General features: G+C 47.2%; 1 protein-coding gene and 2 long non-coding RNA genes across 7 annotated transcripts in view; 1 reads left to right on the top strand and 2 right to left on the bottom strand.

Moving 5' to 3' along the window:
* Positions 1-22,987, top strand: part of SLC22A23 (solute carrier family 22 member 23) — a 158,238-nt gene that overhangs the window by 37,362 nt on the left and 97,889 nt on the right. For 3 of the 5 annotated variants that reach the window (XR_011429447.1, XM_023624370.2, XM_070244052.1), the window contains exons 2-3: positions 1,623-1,726; positions 7,559-7,713. Coding sequence is in view for 4 of the 5 variants with exons in the window: in XM_023624370.2 (XP_023480138.1) it covers positions 1,623-1,726; positions 7,559-7,713 (259 nt within the window). In the remaining variant the exon portion in view is untranslated. The remainder of the gene's footprint in view (positions 1-1,622; positions 1,727-7,558; positions 7,714-22,987) is intronic. The other 2 variants (XM_070244053.1, XM_023624371.2) reach the window with 1 other exon arrangement.
* Positions 12,743-13,674, bottom strand: LOC138919327 (uncharacterized). The gene is made up of 2 exons (XR_011429453.1): positions 13,548-13,674; positions 12,743-12,898 (listed from the first exon to the last, which is right to left on the bottom strand). It is a non-coding gene; the product is annotated as an uncharacterized lncRNA (long non-coding RNA).
* LOC138919325 (uncharacterized) lies at positions 13,930-17,351 on the bottom strand. The gene is made up of 3 exons (XR_011429451.1): positions 17,160-17,351; positions 14,352-14,467; positions 13,930-14,215 (listed from the first exon to the last, which is right to left on the bottom strand). It is a non-coding gene; the product is annotated as an uncharacterized lncRNA (long non-coding RNA).

Below are 22,987 nucleotides of genomic sequence, written 5' to 3'. Positions count from 1 at the left end.
CTCAAGATGGACAGACAAGGGGGAGATATGGAAGAAGACAGAGCTAAGATCAGGTCTCAGCAGCCGCCCGTGCCGCCCCCACATATAAGTCCTGTTTCTGCTTCCAGAACTCCTCGTATTCTGACATTCCCAACTCCTGTCCCTCACGCACCCCAGCTTCTTCCCCACCCCGTCCCTCACTGCACCCCAGCTTCTTCCCCAGCCCGTCCCTCACTGCACCCCAGCTTCTTTCCCACCCCGTCCCTCACTGCACCCCAGCTTCTTCCCCACCCTGTCCCTCACTGCACCCCAGCTTCTTCCCCACCCTGTCCCTCACTGCACCCCAGCTTCTTCCCTACCCCCGTCCCTCACTGCACCCCAGCTTCTTCCCCACCCTGTCCCTCACTGCACCCCAGCTTCTTCCCCACCCCTGTCCCTCACTGCACCCCAGCTTCTTCCCCACCCCGTCCCTCACTGCACCCCAGCTTCTTCCCCACCCCGTCCCTCACTGCACCCCAGCTTCTTCCCCACCCCGTCCCTCACTGCACCCCAGCTTCTTCCCCACCCCCATCCCTCACTGCACCCCAGCTTCTTCCCCACCCCTGTCCCTCACTGCACCCCAGCTTCTTCCCGACCCAGTCCCTCACCGCACCCCAGCTTCTTTCTCACTCCCGCCTCTCTGTCTCCACTGACCTGGAGTTAGGGCCCAGAACTGAGAGCTCCAGCCACTGCTTTCCACTGAGGGAGGCACGTGACTGATGGGGTGACGGGGGCTGCAGGCTTCACAGCGTCCCCAGCGGAACCCGTTCGGTTGCCCCTCGGGCCCGCAGGTCAGCTGTTTGTGAATGGAGTGCTCTGTTCTCACGTGTACTCCTCTTGAAAACACATCACAGGAGGGGACAAATGGGTTTCTCTCCTGCTTCTACAAAAGGAGAAAAGAAAAATTGCAAGGTTACTTAAACTTTTTTATTAAATATTAAAACTTAATTGTAAAAGTAGTCTAAATATTGTATTCACTAATTGGCTTTCTCCAAGTGGAGCAGAAAGCTTTAGAGAGGAATATGGGAAAACACAAGGGATATTTACAAGAAAAAAATAAGGAATGTTTAGTTAAAGTTGATATTTCAAAATGTACTATTAACCGTCTTTATTTTTAAGACTACTTACAAAGCTTGGGGAATTTTTTGGGATGAAAACACAACAGTTGCTTTTATTTTCCTCATGTCATTATGGTGCCCCATGCACACAGCTGGCAGGGCCTTCCCATGCCCGGGGTGGGGTGACAGCACGGTGAGAAGCGTACTGGCTCCCTGGAGCGCCCGCCTGCCCGCTGCCCCTCTGGGTCGTCTTCCCTGGGGGAGCTGGGACGGCAGGGACGCATGTCCCCAGATTTCATGGGGGTGCTCCCTGCAAACTTTTATAACCTGTCCCAGACTAAAACATTACACTGCCTCTGTGGGCAAATTATATTTCTCGTTGTTGAGTTTTCAAAAACATTGAAGAGTCTTTTAATGGTATGTGTGACGTGGCACTGCTAACGGTGTCACCATCTTGCCACAGATACTGTATTGCCCTTATGATTGACTACAACTGGCATCTGTGTATGTTTCTCTCTGACTTATTTTCTATTTGCCCCTCTCTAGTGGGATCTTGTGTGTGATAATGCCTGGAAGGTCCATATCGCTAAGTTCTCCTTACTGGTTGGATTAATCTTTGGCTACCTAATAACTGGATGCATTGCTGACTGGTGAGTACCACCGTGCCCGCCGCACAAACCTTTGGAAGCCACAGCAAGCCTTTGCTGGCTAAAGAGGAGTAATCAGTGTTAGCCTACTCTTACTGAGTCTTTTCTCTTCCCTGGTGTGGGTGCCAGAGCAGAAAGCCAAAGCCGTCACCTAAATTCAGAGCTAAATGGATTGGCCATTGCACAAACCCTTCTGAAGTGAGAATTTAAGCACACTGCAGTTCTCTGGCTGCTAGAATCTAGCAAAACCAGCATGCAGCTTCAGCCCCATCTCCCACTGACAGTCAGTGTTTGGTTGGGAAGAGCCTGAGGACGTAGGTTCGGGGCTTTCTGGGCTGGGCCCTGAGGGGTGGATGTACAAGATGCATCAAGAAATGGAGAGAGGAGAGAGGAGCTAGGCACTCCTTATGCACAGGAACTGAACGGGGGTGGGGCTGTGTGGACTAGTGCCTCAAATGCCACCCAGATGTTACAGAGGGACGGTCCTTGTAGTTGGCTTGGCCAGGAGATGCCTCTGCGGGGTCCATGGGGAGCTGGACCTTGGATAAGGGATGGGCACCACAGGCAGAGGAATGGTGGTGAGGAGAGTTGAGAATGAATATGCTTTATTTGAGTGGGTGAGGAGGTCTGAGTGCCTGGAGCAAGCTGTGGTTCAGGGTGAAGTGATGAGGTTGGGGAGATGGAGATGGGCAGGGGGAAATGGTAGTGGAGATGGTCATCATCATCATCATAATGATAATAATATCAGTGACAATATGAGCAGCAGACACTTGTTGAATGACTACTGTTGCCAGGCGCTGTGCTCAAGACTCCCAGACATGAGCTATCCCAGGCTCACAGCACCCCATTAGGCAGGCACTTCCACCGCCTCTGCTTTGTAGTGGACAAACGGAAGCCCAGCAGTCTGTCCCATCCCCAACTTCACTCAGCTTTTAAGTTGGAGAGCCAGGATTTGAAACGAAGGCCCTGGCTTGGAGCCTGCTCTTCACGCACTGCCACGACACTTGTTTAAGGTGTTCTGCTATCACAAGGGCAGCAGCTGCGACGCCTCTGGGCCCGAGGCTATTGCCCCATGTCGACGGGGTTTCGAGTATTAAGACTGCTCAGGGAGAGAGGTGCGGTGTAGCTCTTGCATTAACATGTAGCATGTATTCCTGTGTGTTTAGAATTTGTTTAATCATCCTTTGTAAATGTTTCTTAAGGACATTCCCTGGGGACAGTAACAGAGAAGCTGTCGACAGCCTCTGGAAACCTATGCCAGGGCCCTCTTGGGATTTTTTATTATTTTGGGTGAGGGGGGTGTAGGTTTTTTTTCTTTTCTTTTCTTTTCTTTTTTGCTGAGGAAGATTTGCCCTGAGCTGACATCTGCACCAATCTTCCTCCATTTTTTGTATGTGGGTCACTACCACAGCATGGCTGATGAATGGTGTAGGTCCACACCTGGGATCCCAACCTCTGAACCCAGGCTGCCAAAGCAGAGTATGCTGAACTTTAACCACTATATCATGAGGCTGGCCCCAGATTTTTCTTTCTTTCTTTTTTTCTCCCCTCTGAGGAAGATTAGCCCTGAGCTAACATCTGCTGCCAATCCTCCTCTCTTTTGCTGAGGAAGACTGGCCCTGAGCTAACATCCTTCCCCATCTTCCTCTACTTTAGATGTGGGACACCTGCCACAGCATGGCCTGATAAGTGGTGTGTAGGTCTGCACCGGGGATCTGAACCAGCGAAGCCCTGCCACTGAAGTGGAACGTGCAAACTTAACTGCTACACCACTGGTCTGGCCCCACGTTTTTCTTTTTTAACCAAATACTTGAGCTGAAAGGTTTTCGGAGTGAGCTGTACTGACCTAAAAGATATTCTAATCCCAATATTTTAACCATAAGGACTTTGTTTCCCAGAAATCTACATTGAAATAGGTTAGGAAAATATACTAATATAATCCATATGACTTCTTTATAAAAAAACGCAGACTTGACTGAGGTTTCAGTGTCCTTATTCAGTGATTTGACAGGGAAAGTAAATATGGACTTCTATTAATAGGTGAGTGTGTAACAGTTCAAATTGTTCAGAAGTGGTTTTGTGATTTCTTACTTCTTGCGCACATGCTGCTTGTCCTCCCTGCTCACACACCAGGCCGTGAACAAAGGCAGAGGAGTCTGAGGTCTTCCTTCCAAAGGGACCAGAGTCTGATGTTGCACCCGCGTCCGTGCAGGTGCGGGTCCCAGATCCACGGCAGTGGGCGTGGGGGCTGGAGGGGCAGCCCAGGCTGCTTCGTGCTGTGGCTTTTTGCACATTTGGAGTGGGCCTCAGTTCCAGTTTGAAAGTTTGGTGTTTTCCCACCTTTCTTCTTTTTTCACTTATTTTTGCCATTTTACACCCTACTAGAGCCTTGCTTAGAAGAAAATAAACCCATTAGAGGGGCTCAGATCTCACAGCTGTGCACCTGTTTCATGGCCTCATAGGGAAGCTGATCAAGTCACAGTTTACGCTTTCTGAGACTGCAGTCTGCATGTGATAAAACTTAAGGAGTACTCTTTTTTCTTTAAAAAGTTACTGTTGTCCACACAAACTTTGTTTGGGGAGGTACCTTCTGTATTGGCATAGAGCGCATTAGTTTAGCCACGTGAGAGGGCAGCCAGTCAGCCCTCTGGGTGCCCTCCCTCCGCCCCCCCCCCCCAGGTGCTTCCTGAGCTGGATGTTTTGCAGTTCTTGCTCCAGGAGCCCTCTGCACCCCTCTCGTCTGCCCTGGGAGGCTGGCCTTTATGGCTGTGGGAAGGAGGGCTTCTTACCCATTGGCTCCTGGCTGAGCCTGGCCAGTGGGGAGGGAGCAGCAGCTGGAGAGCAAGGCGGGAGGAGAACCAGGTGGGGCATTTTTGCCCCAGCTTGCTTGCTGCAGGGCTGCCCAGGGCTCGCTGCTTCCCACCAGGGGGCCCTGCACACAATGCCTCTCTCTGGGTTCCATGACCCTCCTTCCCTCCAAGCCCCCGGCTGTTACTGGGACCAGAGTTTCTTCCACAGCTTTCCTACCCTCTTGCTTTTATTAAAATCCCCTCGAATGACTTCATTAGAGTGGAACTTCTGTTTCTTGTTGAGAGCCTATGTCATTTCTCTATGGCTGCTCCAACAAATAACCACACGCTTAGTGGCTTACATGAATCGTTAACCTAGAGTTCTGTACCTCACACACACGCGGGACCAGAATCAAGGTGCCGGCAGGGGTGCATTACTTTCTGGGGGCTCCAGGGAAGAATCCTTGCTTTTTCCAACTTGTAGAATCTGCTTGCATTTCTTGGCTCCTGGCCCCTCTTCCAGCTTCAAAGCCAGCAATGGCCTGTCAGGTCCTTCTCACGCTGCCGTCTCTCTGGTTCCCTGCAGCCAGGAGAGGGTCTCATGTGCTTAGATAGGACCCACTTGGATCATCACCTGATCTCCAGGTCCTTAACCTTAATCACATCTGCAGAGCCCGCTTTGCCATGAAAGGTAACGTATTCAGATGTGCTGAGCATTAGGACCTGGACATCGCTGAGGACCACTGTTCTGCCCCTCACAGAGCCTGCCTGATGAAGCCCTCTGCCTTACAGAGTCAGGAGGGTGATTTTGTCAGTCACCTCTGGGGAGATTCTGCCCTGGGGGTAGCCAGTTCACAGGAAACCAACTGACGCTCGTTGAATGCTTGCTAAATCACTTGCCCATATCTACACCCAGCAACAACCCTGTTAAGTCCGCATTAACTGGCTCTTCCTAAAGAAAGCACAAGGCATGTTTGAACATGGCTGGTCTTTCCCGAAATCACGTGGTTCGTAAGTGGTGAGCCTGGATTCAAAGTTGGGGTGCTTGGAGTTTGAAGAACATGTTTGCCCCACAATTCCAAATGATGATGTTTACTTACTGATTTTAGCAACTGTTTGGGAGGGAGAGATTTAGAATAGTTTCTACAAGTTAAAAAAAAAAATCAAGGATCTTTTCTGAAGTATCGGCACAGGACAAACCACGTTTGGATGTCAGGGACGTCGACACGCAGGAAGGAATCATAGCAGCTGAAACATTTACCTCTTGCTCTGGGCCAGGTGTGGTGCTTGTCCATCAACTCTCCTAATGATCTCAGTAACACTCCAAAGTAGGATGGTTATCCCACTTCACAGACGAGGGAAGTAAAGGCACCTACAAATGGGGAAGTTAAATTTTGTTTGTTTTCCTTCATTTTAGGAGACCAACTAAGCCATGTTTTACATTTATTCCTGTAAGTGAGTTAGGTTTGGACAAAATTACCTATAGAGTCTTTCCTGATAGGGGCTTGTGACCCAGGACTGGTCAAGGGAAGTAATGGTTGAAATCTCTGACAAGATAATTGACTTGCATTTGCATGGAGCTCATAGCCATGCCCTCATTTCACTAAACCAGAGTGACTAATGGAGATGGTTAGAAGCCTGAGAAATTCTGAATGCAATTGTGGCCTGTAGTTCCCTCCCCTAAATTTTCTTGAAACTACATGTATCTGCTTCATTGGGCAAGGCCGTGTGTTACTATTGCTTTTTTTTTTTTTTTTAACAGCTTTAAGGAGAGATAATTTACATGCCATAAAACTCACCCATTTTTAAGTGCTCAATTCAGTGAGTTTTAGTATATTTACAGAGTTATGTAACCATCACCACACTCTAAGTTTAAAACATTTTCATCGCCCTGAAAGGAAATCTTGTGCCCACTCAGAGTCATTCCCATTCTCATCCCCAGCGAACCATGAAGCTACTTTCTTTCTGTTTGCCTCTTCTGGGCATTTTCTTTTTAGGTGGATGCCTTGTCATAACTATATCTAGGTTCAAGCCGTTCAGCTACCCTTCGGGTGTTTAGGGTAGCGGGCATGGATATTTTTCTGTTGGCAAATAGAGTCCACTGCTCCGATTTATCTGTGAGCTGTTCTTCTAGTGCCAGCTGGTTGTGTTATATTAATTTGCGTGATGGAGAGTTTTGTTTTGCTTTTCCTACTAAGTTGTTGAAGGAAAAGGTGGAAGGTTAACTCTGGAGGGACCGAGAGCTAGGGGTTTACCATTCCCATGCGCCAGCGCTACTGTCCTCCCAGCCACGCCTAGAAGCACATCGCCCCCTAGTGGCCACCCATCTCACACCGACCAGCTCTGCAATCCGCCAGCCTAGTGTGTGCGCTGCCCTTTCCAGAAACACAGTGGACAGGGCTACCTCCGGCCCCTTGCTGCCTGGCGGGCTTCACTTTCAGGTCCACACCCATTATTTAAAGTTCAAGTTATCTTACTTTAGTCTGTCACCCCTTAAAAATTACTTCTCATCGTGTAGTTGGAACAAATGGGCAGCCGGCTTGGCCCTGGCTCTGATAGGCTGCGTGTGAGGTCAGGTCCCTGACTGGTTAACAGCCCAGAGAAAGGAAATGAAGCTGCTTTGCTCAATGTTTCTGTTGACTTTGGAGCCAATTCTAAAGGTCAGCGATTTCTCAACATTTTATGCTGGGCGTGTCGAGGTTTATGTTTGGGGAGTTATTGTTGATTTTGTTACTCTTGCCTTGAATTATCCCCCTATATACTCGGAAATAGACTCACCAGCAGGACTTGGGTTCCTATCTCAATTCTACCATGCGATAGCTATTTGATCTATGCTCCCTTATCTATGAAACGGAGCAGTTGGGCTAAATTTCCCCTCAGAGCCTTTCTACACCTAGATCTAGCAAAGTGCGTGTGGACAGTATGAAGACTCTTAACCCAGTGCTCACGCAGTATCTCTTGAGCCCCTGCTGGGTACTGGGGTTCAGAGCCTCAGGGCCCTGTTGAATGATGCTTCCTAACGTTTCCCCTCTGCCTCTGTCCGCAGGGTCGGCCGGCGGCCTGTGCTCCTCTTCTCCATCACCTTCATTCTGGTCTTTGGACTGACCGTGGCGCTGTCGGTGAATGTGACGATGTTCAGCACACTCAGGTTCTTTGAAGGATTTTGCCTGGCCGGGATAATTCTCACCTTGTACGCATTACGTAAGTAGGAGCCTTCACGACTAGTCTTGAAGAAATTAGCGAAAGTGTTGCTGCCGCCTGTGAGGTTCTGAGAAGGGTGCTCTGCACGCTGGTGGTTCGGGACGGCGGTCTTTGCAGGCACAGACTTTAATGGCCTCAACTGTCATGAACAAGCTTTCTCAGGATGTCATCTAACAATCACTCTATCCTGACCTCCACTGTGGGCTCGGGACACATCAGAGGGCCTGGAGGGCTGTGTGGCTGCATAATTGCTTGGAGGAGTGCAGAGCAGCCCACAGCTGATGTGCAGGGCTTTAGCCTTCCTCCAGAATTTTCCGTGTTGATATTCTTGCACTTCCAAATCCAGTACTTCATTGGGCATCCTCCCTGTACTTGGTTCCAGAAGCACATACCAAGTGCCTGCTATCATGTGGTCTGGGCTGCGCATTTTGATTGATTCTCTGAGAGTTCTTCTTATTTCTTTTCTCTAATGCTATGCAGAATCCAAATTTTCCACATTCTCATGTGCCTAGATGTGGCCTTAAGTGATCTGGGCTTGAACCCTAAGCACTGGTTCTGGAAAAGTAAATGGCAATATTTGTTAGTATTTGCTCTTTTTGGGGTAAAGAAGACTTTCCTCCATTAATCCGTTGTATTGCTGGCTGTATTAACTCCCCTGTCCCGTACGATTATGTGTCACTGCATTGTCGTTGGTGTTGCTATAACACAGCCCCAAACCCATAAGGAGGAGGAAGGTTTTAGGCATGGATGTTTTACTTATTCTCTAGTTTTATTAATCACCTTGTGCAAAGAGCTGTTGGGAATAATGTAAGATGATTTATAATATGTTTTGTCTTTTTCTTTCTCTTTGACAACTTGGGTAGGAGTCAGTTATAGATTAAGTGGCAATTTCCAGTGGGATCAAATAAGAATAGATCTGATTCTCTTAAGTTTGTGTATTAAAGACTTGATGACACTTTTAGATAATATGAATTTTTGTTCCCCTATTGTAGAGAATAGATATATCATCAATTTATAATGTCATTTTATAGTCACAAAGAGGAAATGGGCATTGATAGAGGCCACAGATGTATCTTCGAAATCCAGGCAGCAGTTTTGTCATCCTCCTCCAACACTGAACTGAATTGTAATTTCTTAGAAACCACCATTTCCAGTTTATCTGCCTTTATTTTGGAACGCTTGTTTCTTGGGGGTCTTTAGGAATATATGTGTTCAAGATCAGTGGTCTAGGTGATGGCTGTTTGGAGGTTTTGTTTCTTTGAACAGACAACATGAGTACTGGGCTTTCAGGTCTTAGACAACACGCCTGTGCTGTGCTCTGGCCCCGCCCACCCAGGGGTCCATGCTGAGGAGCAGGTTCCACTCGCTTTTCTTCGCCCTGCTCCCAGATGCTCTCTTGCCCCCGATATGTGCAGGTATGATGGGGTCTTCTCTTCAGGCAGCCATCCTTGCAGACTCCTGGTTGTCACAGGAGGATGTCAATTCGGTGCTTCCCCGTGAATGGTCGTAAAAGGGGGCAGCTCTGCACACTGACAGATAGAATAGCTGCCCTTCAGGAACTTAGCAGAGAGTATGATCTCAGTCTCAGCACCCAATACTGATCACATTCAGTGGAGATGTTAATGGGAGATGGCTTTAAAGCAAAGATGACGTTATGGGTTTTATCTTGCATGCCGACTGCTAATGGTGGGTCGAGGCTGCCCAGGAACTCCGAGAAGGCTTTGGAGGATGCTTCAGGGCTCTGTGGGAGAGAACACCTTGCACCATTAGCCATGTCTGCCTGTGATAAGGAAGGAGGGGAGAGGAGGGCTGCGTGAGGCTGACGCTCACTCTCTCTACAGACGCTCCCTGAATGAAGCCAGACCAGGAGAGAATTTCCCCTGAACTGCGTTGTTTCAGCCTCCCGTAGAATCCTTACTGACTTGTGCTGTGATATCATGCATTGGCCCTATGAAGTTTGTTGTTGTACTTACTGTAAAAAGTGATGCTAAGGATGTTTTTTCATGAGATTACATAGTGAGCTCTTTATAGTAGAAAGTTCTCTTCTATTTCGGAACCATAAAAAGAATGTGTTTATCCTAGGAAACTGCTTTGCTTTTATCTCATAGGCACAGAGTCTTGTAACCCAGGTATCTGCAAACTTTTTTTTGTAAAGGGCAAGGTAGTAAATATTTTAGGCTCTGCAGGTCTCTGTCACAACGGCTCAACTCTGCCATTATACCATGAAAGCAGCCATAAATAATTTGTAAATGATTAGGTGTGGCTGGGTTCCAATAAAAGTTTATTTAAAGAAAGATGGTGGGCCAGATTTGACCAGTGGGCCACTGTTGTAGGTGATTCTCTCTCTGTCCATTGACTGCTAGGAAGCTCAGAAAGCTTGGGATCTGATCCTGCTTGTGTGTGGGCCTGACGAGGTGAGCTTTAGATTCTGGCCTCTATCATAGGGTCATCTGAACTTTCCTACTTTACTTTCTCCTTTGTGCCATTTTCCTATTTCCATAATTTAAGCGTTATTTTATTTTATGTGTTTGTGCAAGCAGTCTTAAATTTTTTCTGAAATAAAGCAGGGCATAAATGAATGGCTGTGTTTTCTTAGATTGGAATTACCAGTCACACATCATGACAGATACCATTGCAATGAAAATTCCCAAGTATTAACCAGTGGCTCACTGTCTAAGCTAATACAATGTCTAGTATAGGAAAACTGAAATAAAGCAAAAGGATGTAAGTGATTACTTGGAGTTCAACAAGATAATATTTAAACAATGTCAATAAGGGGGTGTTGATTGAGAGATGGCAAACGAGCTACACCTGGTAAGAGGGAATCCAAAAAGGCAATAAGATTGTGATGAGCAGATGGGGTGGGGAGGATACGGGGTGTGCCGGGCTGGTGTCGCCCATCTCTCTGGCAGTCCTGGGAGAAGACAGAGGCTGGTGACAAAAGGATAAGAGACAGGCTCCTGGTCAATAGGGCAAGGCAACTCCGAATTTCCAAATTAGTGTGCTTGCTGGCATTTTATACACAAATAGTATATGCGCTTACTTAACATTTGGGAATTTGTGTGTTTACAGGAAATTATTGACAACCAGGGTCACAAGTTGAAGTATTTCTGGACTCTAAAGAAAAGTTGGAAATTTGGGGGCATTGATTATTTGGAAGATACATTTTTAATGGTCCCGACCTATTCTCCCCCTTCAGCCATAAGGTTTTTATCTCACTTAATGCATCTGCTGGAAAGGCCTGTACTTTCTCAGAAGAGAACTGGATATCATTCTTTCTTTAGTCTTGCAGGTGCTTAGCGATGTAAACAGGAAAGTAATGACTTGTGCAGATTTCGTTTCTTGTGTAGTTTGCCTGGAGAGTGGACTCTCAGTTTTGAGAAATGCTGCTGACTTGGGAAAGTTTTCTGCTTTCTGTGCAAGGCTGCTTAAGGTTTTCTTCTTTGGAATTTTTCTATGGCACAGTCCAGTTAAATACTCTTCCCTCTAAGTGTTTGCTTCCTTCAAGTCACCAAAGGGAGATGTGCTTGTGTAATTAGGACATAAAATAGATTATTGGCATCTTCCCGGGAGTCTTTACATGGAGGCAGAGCCCACATTGGCAAGAGCAAGCGAAGCTGAATGGGTTTGTGTAGGGCTGCGGTGTGGTTCCTGCAGCCTCTGAGCATCACGTGACACTGAGATAATTAAATACATTTGGGCTACAGCAGTGGCTTAATTGTATCCCTTTACCTCTGGACCAAAAAAGAAAAAAGTTAGACAATCTTGACTTAGCCAGGCAAGGAGCAGGGAACCACAGACCAAGAAAAGAAGCAATCGATCACATTTCCTTATTTGTTTAGGAACATAAAGTCTTATAAAAGACGGAGGAAATAGTTTTCAATAAAGGAAGATGCAATTTGTTATGGTATGAATTCTTTTTCCAAGTAGGATTCATAACATCACAGAAGGGAAATACAGCATTGTTTAAGATGTATCTTTTTTCACAAGAAGCCGATGCGAGATTTCTGCTTTTAAGTTGATTTGGTGTTGGATGTAGTAAGTCCCTGGGAGAGAAACTTTTTTTTAACATAAATTCTTTCTTTAGTTGGTCTCCTCATTTGACCTCTGCCTTCCCCCTCCCCCCTTTAACAACCTCCTCGACCCCGATTTGAAATAAGGAACATACTGTTGGCCGGCCGAGACTATCCCTTAGTTACTGTGCATGAGTGAACATCACTTTTTTTTTTGTTTGTTTTTTGGCCTAACAAAAATGAACAATTTTCTTGAAAAATTTACTCAGAGCTTCATGTTCTCATTATAATAGCTCTCCTTAAACCCAGACAGCCTAAATAAAAGGATGAATTTTACACATAATCAAGGAGTGACCAGAAATTTCACAAGTGACTAAGTTACTGATTACTTTGCAAAACCAGAAGCCAAGTCTTAACTGGTAAATAGACTCGGAAAAGTCTGAGTTTGCCCTGGGTGGGGTGAGGTTCTCTTTCCCGTGGCCCTGATGTTTCAGACTCTCACTGAAGTGCTTGAGTAATTTCTGACGTGCTGGTGTAGGGTGGCTTTATCTTCCTCACTATTGAAGATATTTCTATAATTTGATGTTTTTCTGAACTAGTATTCTTAGGAACATGTTTCAATCAACAGGGTTGGTAAGCATCAAAGCTGTGCTGTACGTTAAAAAAAATCGACTGAACCAGATGGCTCCATGTAATGAGTTGTTGAGCTGTGGAATGAATAAAATGGAGGTTGTTGAGCTGTGGAATGACTAGAATGGAGGTTGACTGCCTTCAGCTGTCTTTTGGTTCACTTCTTCTTGGGAGCAAATATTTGCACTGCATTTGGGCAAGGGAAGTTCCACTGAGTGTGTGCTGGGTCCTCCGCTGGCCTCTCTCTCCCCGACCCTCCCCGCCTTCAGAAACCTGGGCCTTCTTAGGTGCAGCAAGCCCTCGGAGCCAGAACCCTGTTCTTCTGGCAGGACCGGCTCTACTCACTGGGCTTTTTTCACCGAGGCAATGAGTCAGAGTTTACCAAAAGCCTTTCACAAACGATTTTATTTTTTTAAAAAGCTTCGTAAGAATTTTGGTTTTATCCAGGTTCAAACTGGCATGGCTGGGAAGTCTGAGTAGACTGAGGTTTCTGCATCGGTCTTTTTCTTCACAGAAAACACATTGCTGTCCCTGCAGACAGACTTCAAAGAGCACAGGGGTACATGTGTGAGCAAAACAAGTGACGAGGCGTTTGTCCCCTCCACCCCTCTTCCCTCCATCACAACTCTGAGGAACCCTTGCTCCTGGTATAACCACAGGGTTGAGTGAGAACAAAGCTCCTGTTGGGGAGTTCCAGTCCCCAGGAGGGGAGACGGCGTGGCCCAGTCAGGGCCCTGCTGCTCCTGGCTGGGAGACTGCCGCGCTGAGTCATCCAGCAGGGAACCAGAAAACCCCACTGACGACTAATTTTTCTCCAAGTTGTAACAGTCCTTCAAATAAAAATTACTAACCCTCTCTCTGTCCCTGTGTACATCTTAGCCCACACTCAGATTTATAGAGAGATTTTCTGGGGAAAAAATGTCTGTGTGTCTGTAGGGCATGTAAAGATAATCTCTTACCTGCATGTTAAAAATGGAAATATGAGGGCAGAGGGCGAGTCAGTGGCTGTCAGCCTCCTTGAGACCCATCTGCCCAATCTTCCGTCCAGAAGTTAGGGCAGGAAAACAAATGTGTGTGTATTGCCTAAATATGTAAGTAAGCTTCAAAGTGCATATATCTTTGGGTGTTTTAAATTTGGTGAAGATAGGCCTGTCTCAAAATTAGAGGCAAAGAGAGCAAAGATTTAGATACCTGGCATTTTAAAACTAGAGTCTTTGGATGCCTCTTCCACACCTTGAAGATATTATGAAGCTGTGAGTACCCTTAGGGACGAGGTTTTTCGCAGACTGGAATTCTGGTGGTGCGAGTGCTTCATTTGAAACACAGCTGTTCACCACACTGAAGGGAGGCGGGGGGAGATCTGGAAATGAGGAGATCCAAACTGCAGTGGGAGCCCTACTGTGGGCCAACTCTGTGCCCGCAGCAAATTGCTTTATCTCAGAGCTTCTGTCTCCATCGATACAAAGTCAGGGCATGGGTTTTCAAACTGTGTCCCATGGAACTGTGGGATCCCTTCCTGGAACCATTGGTGGGGAAAATGGATAGATAGGAAACAAAAACAAATGGATTCTTTGTGACATTTAATACTGCCGTAAAAATAAAACAACAATAACAAAAGTAAATGGAAAACCACTGTACCTTCCAGTTTTAGTAGAATTCTATGGCTTTTGAATTCTAAGCTCAACCAGTAGCCTCCTTCGGTGTTGAAGAGTTTCGTAGGTCCAGGGGGCATGAACTAGGGCTGCTTGGCCCCCAAACCGTGTCCTTCTCGAGTCTACCCTAATAACCGCTAATAACTAGAGTTGCCGGGCTTCCATCCGTGCTCCTGTGAGGCTGCTGCGCTGTGTCCACGAGGTGCTCTGGAAGAGAAGAAGTGCCAGGCTAGGATTCATGGTTGACAGCTCCCTTTCCCCCTGGTTCCAGACCCTGCCCTCGGGGCACAGCCACACCCCGCCCAAGCCCTCCTTTCTCGCTCACTGTAGTCTCCCTTCTTACCACACTGCTGCCTGCTGGACTTGCAGGTCCACTCCAGGAATCCTGCCACACTCCGCAGGGTTTTCTTTTCTCGTCTGGAAAGGTGGGATGGGATGTAAAGCTGAAAGCTGTGCTGACTGGAAGAGAGGGTTGAGGAGAAGTAAGGGAGCAGTATTGGCCTGCCTTTGTTTTGCTTTTCACTCTTGAAACAAAATAAAAGAGAGAGAAAATAATGCAGTCACCCCGAAAGCAAGTAAAGAACACCAGGCCTTTTTAAAATGTCCAAATGTATCTGGTGGAACATAAAATCATTACTGGTTTGCCAAGAGTCCTGTAGCAAAAAAGCATAACCTTGGCTGAGAGAACGGAGAGAACTCTAACTCCCAGGATGCAGAGTCATGAACCTTTGCTCTTAGTGGCTGTGTTACTCTGAGTCATGCCAGGTGAACTCTACTTCCAATAGTTTAAGTCATGGTGTTTTGTGACCCCCGTGGAAACACAAGACCACTTTCTCCTTGGCTCATTCACTTGGCAGGCATTTCAGGGCTTAGTAGCTGCCAGGGCAACGAGTGGTTAACTTGAGTACTTACTGGCACTGCCAGGTGCTGAGCACTCACAGGAGACACACTTTCCTGCCCTCCAGGACACTCAGAATTCAGTGAGTGGAGATGCAGGGACAGGCCCTGGCTGGACAGAGGGCGTTGGAAAGTGACCTCTGAGCCATGAGTTTTGTAGGGTCAGGGAGAGTAGGTGTTTGCTATTCGCAGTGGGTGCTCAGAGGCCAAAGAAGCCTAGTGCATTCTGGGTACTGTGGGTGCTTAGAGACCAAGGAGCCTAGTGCATTCTGGGTTACTGTGGATAATTAGGGACCAGAGGAGCCTAGTACATTCTAAGTTACTGTGAGTGATTAGGAACCAGAAGAGCCTAGTGCATTCTGGGTCCTGTAGCTGATGAGGAACCAGAGGAGCCTAGTATATTCTGGGTACTGTGAGTGCTTTGGGACTGAGGAGCCTAGTGCATTCTGGGAACTGTGGGTGATTAGGGATGAATAGGGACTGGTTGGAGCCCAGAGTCTGAATCATGAATAGCAAAGCCTAGGAAGGAGGCTGGGACAATGCACAAAGATTCTATCCTCCATGACCCTAGGACAGTGCCAGACTACTGAAGGGTCTCAAGCAGGAAAGGCAAACCTTTAGATGCGTGTTTCTGGGGACCACTCAGACTGTGGTGCTGGGGAGCAGAGCAAGGAAGGAGGCCAAGCTAAAAGCTGGGCAGCTGTTGCAGTGTCTAAGTGAGGAAGGAGAAGAACCTGAATGAAGGCTGTGGCCACGGGGAAGGAGAGACTTGAAGGAGGTGCAATCCACAGCCTAGATGATTGCAGAATGAGGAGAAGGCAGAGAGGAGGACCAGGTGACCAGCTTGGGAACCTGGATAGATTTTTCTCCAAATAGTGGGGCAAGGGATGCGGTCCAAGCATTCTGATTCCAAATCCTATAGATTTTGAAGCTACTGGCCACTCCTTTCTTCTGGCAGGTTTCATGGGGGAAGATGATAGCTTTAGTTTCAGATATGATGAGTTGGTGGGGCCTCGGGGCATCTGAGGGCATTGATTTAGCAGGTGGTTGGTTATTCAGAAGTTGAGGATCAAGGTCCATGTGTCCTCATCGTAAAGGTGGCAGTTAAAGGCTCAGGAATAGCTGAGATCATCCAGGGCTGTGTAATGTTAGAAATAAATGGATGGAGGTGGAAGAACCAGTTGAGGGAGATGAAAAGGAATAGCCTGAGTGGTCAGTGGAAAGTCAGAAGAGGCTGATAACCAGGGAGCTAAGGAAGTGGCTGATGAGAGTGTCTGATGATATAAGACAAGGATTGAGAAATGTCCACGGGATGTAGCAATGATTGCCCAGTAGGTCAGACGTAACTGGGGCAAAAGCAACTTTAATTCAGTTTAGTGATTAAGGTAATCTAAATTATTTTAAGCATATGTTTTAATTCATATATTCCCCGGAGAAGTACTATCTTGGTCCTTATGTCAAGTATTTTAGAAAGAAAACAAATTTTTTTATTGTGGTAAAATGTATATAACATAAAGTGTACCATTTCAACCATTTTTAAGTGTACAATTCAGTGGCTTAAGTACATTCACATAATTGTGCAAGAAAATAACCTTTTAACAATGGTAAATGCTCATTATAATTAGGGAGAAAAAATTGAGTTGGAAGGTAAATCGGCAATGGCTATTTTTTCTTTTTCTTTTTTTTTAAGGTATGCTTTTGGCCCTGAGCTAACATCCTAATGAATCTTTCTCTCTTTTTTTCTCCCCAAAGCCCCAATACAATATGTAGTTGTATATGCTAGTTGTAAGTCATTCTAGTTCTTCTATGTGGGTTGCCACCACAGCATGGCCTGATGAGCATTGTGTAGGTCTGTGCCTGTGATCCACACCATGGAACCCTGGCCGCCAAAGCGGAGCACAGGAACTTAACCACTTGGCCACGGGGCAGCCCCCTGACTATTTTTTATTGAAGTGACCTTAAGCAGTTTATTCTCATGGCTCAAAAACTGGGAATTCAGAACTACAATTGACTTCAAGATGCAGTTTTGTTCTCCAAGTGATGTCATGTTGCTCACATTCAACGCAGTGTCTGAAGACTTGCCATGCCCCCCCTTTCTCGTCAACACGCGTGCATGCTTGTGCGGACTCACATGTCAACAGTTGGAAAAAAGATCCCAGGAAGGATCCCAATGTTGGATGTAAGCCAAGCTCCACCACTCGCCCCGTTGTGATCTTAGACAAGGTACTTAACGACCCTAAATCAGTTTTCTCACCTGTGACAGGTTGTGCAGAGGGTGGAGAGGATGAATGTGCTCACAGTCAGTAAGCCTTGAAGAGCCAGGGAAGTTCTGGCAGCGGGCGTGTTTGTGCGCCTGCTTCTGTCTACGTGCCGGCCCCGTTCTGCTGAAAGCAGGGATCCCGCGCTGACAGAATCATCTTCTTCCAGTAGGGCCTTCTCATGTGATGGCTTCTCTGAGCTCACTGCAAACTTAGCAAACTTAGCTGAAGAGGAACTTTGGACTGGGGCTGGCTGCTAGCTTAGGGTCACATAGCAGAATAACTGGTGGGGGCAGTCGGGGTAAGAATCTGCCTCATAATTGTTTCTCCAGCAGCCGGCTGAATAAATTACCTCTCCTATAGCTTCCATTCAGAGCTCCATAGACCGCTTTTAAAAGTCCTAGCCATTTTGGAGGTAGGAGAAGATAATAAATGAAAGAATAAACTCTCCTGGACAGATCTGATGCAGGGGTCTTGGCTCTTCTGTTGGACACCAGCAGCTGAGCATGTGCCACCCCCAGAAAGCTCTGTTAATTGCTGAGAAAAGATCCTGAGGAAATAGCATACTGGCAGCCATTTTCAGGATTTATCTTGCACGTGTTCAAAAAGTGCTCCGTTTCCCTTCCCAATATTATCAATCCCTGTTTTATAAAAGTGCCCACATACATTTTCTCTGTATTTTTAAGTGTTAACTCATTAAACTTGTTCACTCTCCCTTAATGCGGCTGCTGGCCTCGTTCCGTTTGCCGTGTCCTGCCATGAAGTTTCATTAGCTTCCTTTGTGTCCAGATGGTGGCAGTTCCCATTTGTGACAGGGTCTGTGTGAAAATGTGTGCTCCCAGGAGCGTGTGAGTGGCGCGTGCAGAGAAGCGTTACCCTGAAATAGTAGCAGTTCCTTTTCTGCTGTATTTCCAAATGACTTCTGGAGGGAACACTGTTCAGGAACCACCTTCCAGTTGCTGGTCCAAGAACATGTGAGACCCAGCAAATGTTTGGGGTGAAGTGATGGACAGCACCTTGTTTTGTGTGTTAGTTTCGCTGTCCCCTCTGAAGAAGCGTCCCTCTCCACGTGAACAAGGCCCCGCTCAGCATCCAGGCCTTCAGGGGCCATGTGCGCCGAGCCTGAGCAGGGTGTCCTGTTGGGCTCTTTCCCAGGATGTGGGGACTCGTCTAGCTCTTTTCCCTGGAGTCCAGCAGCCTCCCTGGCAGACGGGCGAGAAGGCAGGCCGGCCCCCCCCTCACCATGTGCGCAGCTCCTCCTTGGCCGCTGGAGGCTCTGGATGGGTGGCCTGCTGGTGATTTTCTGTAAAGTTAGACTGTAGACCCTCTGGGAGTTTCTAATGCTGTGACCTCTCCCCAGCTAGGAGCCAGCCTGGGGCAGTCTGGGGAGCAGGGAAGGGTCCAGCGGCAGGGCTGCTCCCAGGGGAGACTGAGGGGCCCTGCTGTTTGGGGTGGCGTTCCCAGGTGACCGAGAAGGACAACAGAGGCCCGGGTGTGGAGTTCCCTCGGAGCCTTCTGCCTGGAACGCAGAGACTGGGAAATGGTGGGTCTCTGATGGAGGGCTGCTGCTTTCTCTTCGCTTCCGTCTGCGGGGCCTTTGATAGTTCCTGTGGAAAGGGACGCTTTGTGTTCACCAGAGCTGGTTCTGCTCGCTCTCCTTTGAAAGCTGAAAGGTGCTTGTGTCCCTTCCAACTGGTGCTTTTTGAAAGCATCTCTGTGCTTGATATTGGCTTTGTGTCAGTTCTGAGAAAGGGCTCAGCACTCCCTCCAAACCCTTGTCAGAGTGGGGGCAGGGGAGGAATTCAGAGCCATTTAGTTCAAGCCCAGCGCCCCAGCCCCAGCCGTGTCAGCTTTACCTGAAAAAGAACTTCCGCTTGTTCCGTGTGACTTGGAATTCCCCACTGTCTCTTCCCTGAAACCTATTTAATTGTCAAACTGGCATTGCTGTCTATAGTGTAAGGCCCTGGGCCAAACTTCAGAGGCTGTGAGGGGCTCCTGAGATGGGGTAGAACGTGGGGATAAGTATGATTTTGCCACATTGATCAATATTAGTGGCTTCCTTGTGTTGGAGTGGAGGCACGTGGCTGTCCTTGCTGACCGGATGAGAGGTGCTTGCTGGGAGGCCCCCGGCCCTTCGTCCCTGGTCGTTTGCTCCTGTTTAACTGGTCTCACCGCTCGAAGCATGACTTTGTCTGTTATCTCATCGTATCCCTCCCTTGCCTACAGATTGAGAGAAATAGGGACACGGAGGGAGAGACAGAGGGGTAGAGATCTGGATGTAGAGAGATATGTAGATCTGGGTTTCGCTTCTTCCCTGGTAGAAAGAGCGATATACAGCCTGGCGTGCAAGGCCTAGACAGAGAGCGGCTGGGCGAGCCTTGCGTGGAGACTCCTGTGCCTGCCCTCCAGCATGTGCACGACATGTGTGGGGCACGATGCTGTGCAGCTGAGTGGCGTTTTGATGTTAAGGAGGGATTGAGGAGGTCATGGTGATGGCTGTTTGGTAACAACAGTAATAAGCTATTTATTGAGCATTTTCTAAGTGTAGGTACTGTGATAAGTTATTCATACACACACACATATATTTTAATTTTATGCTAACCATATAAAGTAGATGCTACTAATAGCCCCATTTTTATAGATCGGGAAACTGAGACGTTTAGCCCCTGGACCTTGTCTACTTTGCTAGTGGGCCTTTAAGCAAGAGCTAAAATGTGTTGGACATCTACAGTGTCCTTTGATGCTGTGCTGAGTGCAGTATAAATATTTCATTTAATCCTCCCCATAATCCTATGATATAGACACTATTATGATATTATCCCCATTTTGCAAATGGAAACCTGAGGTGTAGGTAAGGTATCTTGTCCAAGGTCACATACCAGGAGGTGGAGGAGCCAGAACTGGAACCCAGGTCCGCACAGCTCGAGGGCACGTTTGTAACTGCTGTGCTATTCCTAACAGCCGCCTTTTTCTTTAACTTAAAATATGTTATTATCATATTATATGTGTCCATATATTGCATTAGTTCTTATAACTTCTAAATAACTATAAGACCAAAATGTTAGCAACACTCAGTTTCAAAACCAATACAATCCAAATTAATACCAGTACTGTAACGTGATGGATGATGGTCTTTTTCTGAAACAGAATCACCCACTCACCCTTGTTGGGTTAAATAGCAGAAAGACGTAGCTTCAGATTCAGTTTCATATTCAATCTATTTAGGTGTTTAGACTTGAATGATTCCAGTGTGCATGATGCCTTTTCACGTAATTTTACTGTCTAAAATAGCGTTAACAATTTTAAGGTTTTGCCAGCATGGAATACCTGAACTTCACATCCCCCCCGCCGTGCGCTGAGCACGCGTCAGTCGCTCACTTTAGTGGGATGTTTCTTGACGGCTCTGCCAACCTGTCTACTTCTCTTGAAGATAAAGTTAGATTTGTGGCATTATTAAAATGTGAACTTAAATAGATATTGAATCCGTTCGTCATTGGAATCGAGACTAGAAGCCTTCATTACTGCCTGTTTCCTAGTGCTCTTCTGCTAATGAAGTTGGCCTTTATGGAGACGAAAGGTCCTCAGCCTGACGCCGGGCTCAGCGGAGGTCACCATGCCTGTGCCATTGTGCACAGGTGGTGACTCGTTCTCTTGCTGCTTTATTCAAACCACTGTTAAACCTGCATTTGTGCACCTGTCATGGTGACATAGCCTTTGTGAGTGTAGATCCAAATGCCAACGTGGGCTCTGAAATCTCAGGTCCGTGCTGGATTATAGCCTGCTCATTCAGATGGTCCACGTTCTGCTTATGTTAATATAGTCTAGGATTTTCATTAAAATGAGAGCGGAAAATTTAAAAATTCTCGGTGACTGACAAGAACGCATCAACAGATGGACACAGTCTTCCCACCCCACTTGAGGGACCAGTGTCCTAGAGTTGAGCCCCACGTGGGTGACCCACTCTCCCTGTTCTCACTCCTGCTCCCCTTAGCTCCCACTTCATCACTGGGTTGGGGACTTGGCCTAGGCTTGCTCCCCTGCTCCCCTGTCTCTTTCATGGCTCAGCTTCCACTCTGGCTCTCTGGCTTTGTTCTCCAACGTCCTGAGGACAAGACAAGAAAGAAACAAGGACAAGAAAGAACCTTTCCAAGACTTGTGTCAGCCTCTCTCACTGAGGAACCTGGCCAGCCTGGAGGTGCCCTCTCCTCGGGGGTCACTATGTGGGGGCTGTGCAAAGATGCAATGGGGGAGCTGCTGGGAAGTTTTTCCCAAAGGGCTCAGGCCATGGAGGGACTTGCGTGCCAGGTAAGATGTTGGGCTTGACTCTGTGGGCACTGGAGACCCATCGCTGGCTTTTTGGGAGAGAAAGTAATGTATTCTGTTGTGTGCTTTGTGGGTCATGCCCTTCTTGTCCCGTGGGCTGCCATGAAGCAGCAATCATTGGTGTGGTTTACAAGTTTAACCCGATAGTTTCCTCTCTGATGCAGAAGCATCCCTGGAAAAAGCTAAATGGAGAACTAATCATCCAAATCTAGATCTCCTGTAGGTGGAATTTACCAAAACCATACCTCTTCTCGACAGTTTGGTCACCGAAAGATGGTCTCCCTTGGAGTCATCTTGCAGCTTCCTCGTGTTTCACCTGGGCTCTCGAGTCCCGTGCGTGTGGAACCTGCCAGCCACATGTCAGGGTTATTGTTAAACTTTCACGGGAGCTTGAGGTGTCAGGGAGGATCCTGTTACTCTAGGATACACTAATCTTATTCTTTAAAGGAGTTTAATTGAGGGGCCAGCCCCATGGCCAAGTGGTTAAGTTCCACGTGCTCCGCTTCAGTAGCCCAGGGTTTCGCTGGTTCGGATCCTGGGCGCGGATGTGGCACTGCTCATTAGGCCACGTTGAGGCAGCGTCCCACATACCCCAACTAGAAGGACCCACAACTAAAATATACAACTATGTACTTGGGGGATTTAGGGAGAAAAAGCAGAAGAAAAAAAAAGAAGATTGGCAACAGTTGTTAGCTGGAGTGCCAATCTTTAAAAAAAAAAAAGAGAGAGAGTTTGATTGAGTTACAGAAAGCACCACCCAGTGAGTCCCGAGCTGAGATCCCGGGATATCACAGTCCCAAATCCTACTTTTTCCTTTGTAATCATTGCCCCAAAACACAGTGGTGTTCTCTGACCCATTCATGGTTGGATCTTATTTTCCGTTTCCTTTGTGGGGTCACTGTAGGGTCTTGTTTTATGTTCTCTTCAGGGGATAATGGCTCTCTTGCTGTTTTTCCAAGCTCTCCCTTTTGGCATTTTTCCTTTCTACTTGTGACAGTAGAAGCAAATGTTTGCACAGTTGGCTTTGCCGTTCCATCTCTGCTGCTTTGGCCTCTGTGTGGAGTAGCGGGGAGGCTCTGTGGCTGTCAGCAGACAAAGGTCATCCCTTTTGTTTCCATCCTCCTCCTCAAAGGGATGATAAGGCAACTCACACTGAAAGAGCAGTTGAAAACCATAGGATAATTACCTTCTGAAAAGTTATGCAGACCTCTGACCTCTTCAAATATTGCGAGTTACTATGAGCAGTTTATAAACATAACCTGAAAAATGTGGGAACAATGGTTGTTACATGTGTAAGTTATAAAAGACAGATTTTCTTTCCCATTCCTTCTCACACATAGTCCTATGAGACAAGGCAAACCAATCAAAATAAACTATTTCTAAAGAGGTTTAGAGGAGAGCTTTCCAAGAGAACTTGCTGCATTGATGGACGTGTTCTCTCTCTGCACCGTCCAGTGCTCAACCACTGGTCACATGTGGCTGCTGAGCTCCTGGGAAGTGG

The sequence above is a fragment of the Equus caballus genome, chromosome 20, assembly GCF_041296265.1.
Source record: "Equus caballus isolate H_3958 breed thoroughbred chromosome 20, TB-T2T, whole genome shotgun sequence".
In the NCBI taxonomy this organism is placed as follows: Eukaryota; Metazoa; Chordata; class Mammalia; order Perissodactyla; family Equidae; genus Equus; species Equus caballus.
This window is presented reverse-complemented; position numbering and strand designations above follow the sequence as displayed.